General features: G+C 32.0%; 1 protein-coding gene across 1 annotated transcript; it reads left to right on the plus strand.

Moving 5' to 3' along the window:
• The first annotated feature begins 6,054 nt into the window (after nt 1–6,054).
• On the plus strand, nt 6,055–7,112 carry LOC133328564 (retinol-binding protein pinta). The gene is made up of 3 exons (XM_061537122.1): nt 6,055–6,363; nt 6,422–6,794; nt 6,858–7,112. The coding sequence occupies exons 1-3, from the start codon at nt 6,065–6,067 to the stop codon at nt 7,110–7,112; spliced, it is 927 nt and encodes a 308-aa protein (XP_061393106.1). The 5' UTR covers nt 6,055–6,064.
• The last annotated feature ends 392 nt before the right edge of the window (nt 7,113–7,504 follow it).

Genomic DNA, 7,504 nt, shown 5'->3' on the forward strand with positions numbered 1-7,504 from the left:
GAAAAATTTTGACAGATGGTCGAGACAAAAACAAATGTTTTTGTGTTGATACATCAACTTATTATTGCAGCATGGGTAATGGAGGGGGCGGGGTATTGTTGTTGTTTTTATTAGCATTGGGTGAATTGCATCGAACTGATAGAACCTGAGCGGTTGTTTTTCGGACATTGCATGCTAGCTGTCCCAATATCTGTTGATCTATCACAGTAGTTGGTGTGGGACCCACGGATGCTTAACTGGAATGTAGTTTCGACCGTCACAAAGGAGGGAAGTGCGCCTTTTGCCTGCTCTCAGTGTACGGTACACTAATGGGCGTTAATTTATCGGTGGATCGACCACTATACATTGATACCACTACGAGAGAGGTGTTTAGCGGTGATACTAACCTGTTTCAAACATATAATCCGGCGGTAACACGATATTCTCTCGTTAGAGTTTATTTTTTTGTGGAGAAGACCTCGATCGAAGTCTCGAAGAAATATGGATAAATTTAAAATATATAAATAAAAGGAGTTTGAGGAGTACATGTGAAGTATAATCTCGGAAGTACAATATTCATCATCGGAAAATGTAGAAAGGCCGAAAATAAAGGCTAAGTTATCGTGATCTAAAAATACCGATCTATTTGAAATAGATTAATATAAATATGAACATCTGGAATAAATACGATTTTTAATCTCTAGGGTACATTTTTTTCATAAAAATAAAAATGTTCATATTTTATTTCTCTCCATAAATTAAATATGTACTTAAAAGATTTAATCAGGAAATATATGTATGAGTCAATAATCCACTTAAAACCATATGGACAATACACAGTCATAAAACTAAACTTCAGTGCAATTTTTTGTTGTTGTCGCTGCTGTTGTTGTTGTTATTATTATCAAGAAAAGAAAACTAAAACAAAAATAGGTAATACTTCAATAAGATAATGTGGAATTCAACCCAGCAAATGTACTCTGTGAGGAGGCTATTAGATACTGTATAGAATGGTGGGGCAGAAACGGTAGGGCGGGGCGGCAATGGTCGAGGTAGTGTGTGAACATTGATATCTCTAATGTCAGAGACATTTACTGCCCTCCCCCCGAAAACTAAGCACTCTCATATACACATACACAGCTACAATATTGAAGGAATACATTCTTAGAGGTCTGGCATAAACTAAACGATCGTCAGTTGAATATCTGCAACGAAAGGTAAAGTGTGTTTGCTGAAAAAAAAACGTAACTTAGAACGCGTTAGATTTTTTTTGGGGAAATTTTCATATTTTATTTGAAGACAACGCGTGTCAAATATTTATTAAGTGACAAACGAGCAAGCAGCGGAAAATAAAAATTAATCATAAATTAAATTAAGAAAAAATATTTAATAAGTGAACATTATAACAAAGTGCAAAAAAAAACAAAGTATGTGTCATTAAGTGCAAAGTTTTATTTGTTTTGAATTCCAAATAAAACAATTTTAATGTTTTGAAATAAATTTTGGAATGTGTCGGTTTTATGACGACACTGAAATTTCCAAGACCTTGCCTCGGTTTGACCTTAAATTAAAAAATGTTAGAATTCTCACCTTAATTAGAGTAGATTGATGAACCAGACGTCATATATGTAGATGTTGGCAAAGAAATACAGTGAAACGTGATATGTGTGAATAAAAATAAAACAAAAATTGTAACAGTTTCAAGTTTAAAATATTAAAGTCATGAGGAAATAATCGATCTGGCACAGAACTTGAAAAAAAAAATTCCATTAATCTAAATTTTTTTATAAATTTAAAATATATTTTGAATAGTGGGTCAGACCAATATTTTTTAAATCTATAAAACGACATATACATTAGAACTTTTTACCGGGTTAACCTACTTTATGAGGATTTTTTTGACATATATACAAAGGAATAGACAATTGAAACCCAAACGAAATCCGGTTAAACTCAAACGTACTATAAAATTTGAAATACAATAAAACAGCTAAAAGTCATATTATATATATTATATTGGACAAATATTTAGTCCATATGAAATAATTAGCTCCTCTGGTTCGGAAAAGGTATTCATTTCCGTTGAGCAAATTTACCGGAAATTACAACTATTTGGGAATTCTCAAGGCCGTCACGTTTTGTCGCACGGTAAAACCCCTCAGTAATGAATGTCGACGAGACATATAATTTAAAATAATTATTATAATTGTGCATATAGGATACTTATTACTGGAAAAGTACGCAGACAAACTATATAAAAATATAGATAGAAGGCGGAAGAAGGTGGAACTTCATCATCAAAATACACTCAAAGAAACAAGAAGTTAATTAATTAATTTATTTCTGAAGAACGCAATTTGAATATTTTTTTTCAATATTTAATTTTTTATAAAAGAAAAATACGATTTACATTCACAAGTGTGACGTTAAAGATGTAAACCGATTATACCCCCTTTTTACTAATAAATGGTCTGTTCCTGTATTGCAAGAATCTACTACTTTTTACTACGAATTTTCCTTTATGATATCGAAGAAAATTGTAAAATCTAGTAGATCATTGCAGTAAGGGAACTGACCAAAAACCAATTTTCCTTTATGATATCGAAAAAATATTAAAAACTATTGCAGTAAGGCATGACACAATAAATAGGTACTCCATTTAGGTCAGCTGACTATCAGATTAACTGTCAAAGTGAATAGTTTCTACCATGGTACCATAAATAGGTAGTCCATTTAGAGCAGCTGATGTCTTGATTAACTATCAAAGTGCGTAATATCTACTTGAATTCGATGTGCAATGTTGCCAACCATTTGAAATATTATAAGAAAAAAATTGACAAATGATCGAGACAAAAACAACGATTTTTGTTTTGATACATCACCTTATTATTGCGTCATGGTTTCTACCAAGGTCTATTAATAAAGTCATCCATGGAGAACAGCTGGATCATGATGCAATAATAAGGTGATGTATCAAAAGAAAAACCTTTGTTTCTGTCTCGATTATCTGACAAATTTGTCCATATAATACAGCTGCACATCGAATTCAAGTAAAAATTACCCACTTTGACAGTTAATCAAGACATCAGCTGCGCTAAATGGACTACCTATTCATTGTGCCATGAACTGGATAACAGCTGCGTCTCAAGTTTGCTATCCAGATTCATTATTGTGCATTGCTTTTCATTATGAAATCGTAAACAAAGCCCAAAATTTAGACATTAGACTTGCGAAAAACAGCTGAATTTCGATAGCTGGGTGACCTTATTAATAGATCTTGGTTTCTACCATGACACAATAAATAGGTAGTCCATTTGGCGCAGCTGATGACTCGATTAACTGTCAAAATGTGTAATTTTTACTTGAATTCGATGTACAATGTTGCCAACCATATGAAACATTATAAGCACAAATTTGACAGATGGCCAAGACAAAAACAAATGTTTTTGTTTTGATACATCACTTTCTTGCTGCATCAGGGAAAAGAAAACAATATATACCACTCAGAAGACCCAGAAATATCAGATGCAAGATCTATTAATATGGTCAATCACAGAGCGAAAATCAGCTGTTTTCTCTCAAGTCTAATGTCAATAATTTGGTCTTTGTTTACGTTCAAAGCAAATAAATAAGGTCATCGAGGGAGACCATCTGGATATCTGAGTAGAAGATCAAAGTTTTGCAATTAGCAGTGGGTCCGACAAACTTCTATTAACGAAATATGTGTAAAATAACAGAAGAAAATATTCTGACACAATAGAAGGTCTTATATCTACAGAAGAACTATTCAGTACGGACTTACTAGTTATTATTAACAAACCACAAATACATTTTGTTAAACCTCAAAATTTTTCTATTAACAAAGGTCATGTACAATAGAAGATACGTTTTCTATCTGCAAGTTCACCAAAATCAATATTTTTGACAGAGGTTTTCTATTAAAAGACTCCCTTCAGCTCGTCTATATAGACTCCCTTCACGTCGCACGCTGGGTTGAGCGGTAGGCAAAGTGGCGATTAATTCAAAAAATGAACTTTAACTTTAATAGCCGTTTTTGGTACCGAATGAAAGAAGATAAAATTCTACATCACTAATTGCCAAAATAAAAGTTCTTAGTTGTTTACTTTATTTGTAGTGTGTCTTCAAAGTTCAGTAATTATTGTTATTTTTGCGCGCATTGGTTAAAAATGAAAATTTGCATATTTCCAGTAATAATTATTTTAATAAAGACTTCTAAAAGTGAAATTTTAATTATGGAGCCGTCTACTTCAGGTGTTTGAGCATATGAAAAATATTTGTTTGTTTAGATAAATGTTTTGGAAATATAAAAAAAATAATAAGGAAAATGCTCCAAAATTGAGATATTTTTGATGTTTGTATTGGATTTCAACTGAATTATCAGTGAAACATAGTAAAACTGCTTATATTTTCTTAAAATATGAAGTTTAAGCTTATATTCTAGAAAAACTTTTTGCCGCTTTGGTGCATTTTTTGAATTATTAAAGAATTTGTAAAATAACCCAGCTAAATGAAGAATCTCAGGAAACCAGAAATAATGACTTCAAAACACTTTGGGAACACTTTTCCAGTAAATTCAGTCGGGGAAAATACAATAGAAGACGTCTTTAATAGATTTCTTTTAAGTTCAGATCCATTTATTTCGAGCAAGAGGAAGAGTTGTAAAAAGAAAATACTGCAAATGCCTCAGACTGCTTTGGACTTACTTATCCTTACCCAAAAGGAAAATGATAATGGTGACGAAGATGATGAATATTATTTTAACGAATTGTATGATGAAGAAGTAAATTATTATTGTTAAGTAAATTAATTTTATAATTTTTGTGAAGTAAATGATGATTATGAAATTAATAATACTGTTAAAATTAATGAAATGAAGTAAATAAAAAACCGTACAAATATATTTTTTAGTTATTTTTCCTGTAATGGTTGTTTGTTTTATTTTTATACTAAGGTTTTTGTTTATGAATATAGATCAATAAGATATAATAATATTTTCTAATTTATCATTTTTCTTTGAATAGTTATAGCGAAAATTGTGATATAAGACCACTTTTTTCAAAATACAAAAAAGGCCATAAAATATTGAAACCATTTTTTTTATTTTTTTATTTTTTTTCTAATTATGATTTTTTATGTATTTAATAATGTCTATCAATAAAAAATAATAATATTTTAAAATTACTGCTTTCCTGAATTAATCGCCATTTTGCCTACCGATCAACCCACTGTGTATCGTCTCTAAAGATTATCTTCAGACTGTCTATAAATAATTCCTTCAACTCGTCTATAAAGATACCCTTCAAGCTGGTCTATAAAGACATTTTTCATCTCGTATATAAAGATTAACTTCGGCTCGTTTATAAAGACATCATTGAGCTTATCAAAAAAACTTCCTTTAGCTCTTCTACCCCTGCGTAAAGCCTTATTACCCAACTGTGTTTCACCTTAACACCTTCAGATAACCAAAAAAACCCACAGGGCATTTGTTCTACTTTTCCCACAATAAAAGAACTGATAACTTCTGGACTAATCAATTCAAAATGTCAATGCAACCAACGAAAGAACCACTTAGGTGCCTAGCTTGTTGTCAATGACAAAGATAGGTTCTTTGTGTTCATAAAATTAAGTCACCAACAAAAACAAATATACAAAATGATGGCTTCAAAAGTAAATACAAAAAAAAACGATAATCACACACACAACTATGTATGTTAAAAGAATGGGGTCTCCATGGTCTATATAGACATAGAAAATATGATCTAAATAAAAAAAATACGTATTTACAACAACAAAAAGAAAGAAGTCATGGCACAACAACTATAAATATATTGCTATGTGACGCTGGCCACACAAAAAATGGATAATGATAAGATAATAATGATAACTAGGGACAGTAACCATCAAAAAATAATGGATTTTTTATATTCAAATAATTGATATACATTGGTTTACGCGGGGAGGGCAACCCCATGCCCTTAATCCCCCTTAGAAAAATTTCGATCAATCACATTTAACCTTTTTTCCCCCACTTTGATTTTTCTTTTCCAGCCAAAAGCCTTAAATCATGTCAAAAATCCGCCCTTTATCACCAAAGCTGGCTGAAAATGCCCAAAAACAATTAGGTGAAGTACCCGAACGCATTGATGAAGATATTGCTGTGCTGCGTGATTGGATCTCAAAACAACCCCACCTAAAAGCCCGCACAGATGATCAAATGCTGGTAGCATTTTTACGTGGCTGTAAATATAGTTTGGAAAAGGCGAAACAGAAAATCGATAACTTCTATGCGATGCGTAATGTTGTACCTGAAATCTATAAGAATCGTTTTGTTGACGATAAGGCAATAGATATATTAAGACAGGGGTAAGTAAACCAAAACTAGGTCTCTAAATTTTTAATAATTATTTTCCTAATTTTTCAGATGTTTACTACGCCTACCCAAACCCTTAAGCGAAGCTGGACCCCGCATACACATTTCCCGTTATGGCCTGTACGATACAAATAAATATGGCCTGTCGGAGGTGGTTAAAGTTGGCACCATGCTTGGCGAAATACAATTTCGTGAAGATGATCATGCCATGGTAATGGGTTTTGTGGAAATTATTGATCTCAAAGGTGTCGGAGCGGGACACATTTTCCAATTCGATGCTGTACTCATTAAGAAATTAGCGGTTTTGGGTGATAAGGCATGGCCCTATAGGCCACAAGGTTTTCATTTTGTCAATGCACCATCGGGCACCGAGAAACTATTGTCCATTGCCAAGGGGCTGATGAGTGAGAAAATTAAACAGAGGGTGAGTTGTGGATCTAAGCATTTAATTCGACTTTATTTATCTAATTTTTATTTTTCCTTATAGTTCCACATTCATAGTAAATACGAATCATTGTATGACTATATCCCCCAAGAATGCCTGCCCGAAGAATATGGTGGCAGTAATGGTACCATAGCCGATGTCATCAATACCTGGGAAAAGAAATTATTGGAATATAAATCATATTTTGAAGAAGAAGCTCAATATTGTACAAATGAAAAGCTACGAAAAGGCCGACCATTGAATTCGGAATCCTTGTTTGGTATTGAGGGTTCATTTAGAAAATTAGATATAGATTAAGTGAATGATTTTTTTATTTTTGGGGAATTTTTTGGTGGGCAGTAACATAAAGTACAATGTACAATGCTTTTTCAGATGCTTTAGATTTTAGTAGTTTTATTATTTTCAAGACATACTTTGCACGTTTTTAATAATTTTAATAAAAAAAACTTAGAAATATAAAAATATATGTATTATCATTAAATAAGTATCTATTTATATGTTCTAATGTAATTTGGTTTCCTTGCTTCAGTTTCCATACAAAGCGTATTTTTATTTATCAGTTAGACCTTGTTTCTGCATTCGGGCTTGTTTATAAAGATTTCCCTGCTTTTAGATCGTCTATAAAGATTCCCTGCCATCAGACTCATTTTAGCCTTTCTATAAAAACTGCCTTTAGCTCATCTATAAGA

Source organism: Musca vetustissima, unplaced genomic scaffold (assembly GCF_032173495.1).
Source record: "Musca vetustissima isolate MV318-11 ecotype Yass unplaced genomic scaffold, APGP_CSIRO_Mvet_v1 utg2116, whole genome shotgun sequence".
In the NCBI taxonomy this organism is placed as follows: domain Eukaryota; kingdom Metazoa; phylum Arthropoda; class Insecta; order Diptera; family Muscidae; genus Musca; species Musca vetustissima.

Coding starts and splice junctions, on each gene's coding strand:
- LOC133328564 (XM_061537122.1), top strand. CDS start 6,065: ATGTCAAAAATCCGCCCTTTATCACCAAAGCTGGCTGAAAATGCCCAA. Junction 6,364..6,421: donor ATAGATATATTAAGACAGGG/GTAAGTAAACCA, acceptor CTAATTTTTCAG/ATGTTTACTACGCCTACCCA. Junction 6,795..6,857: donor GTGAGAAAATTAAACAGAGG/GTGAGTTGTGGA, acceptor TTTTCCTTATAG/TTCCACATTCATAGTAAATA.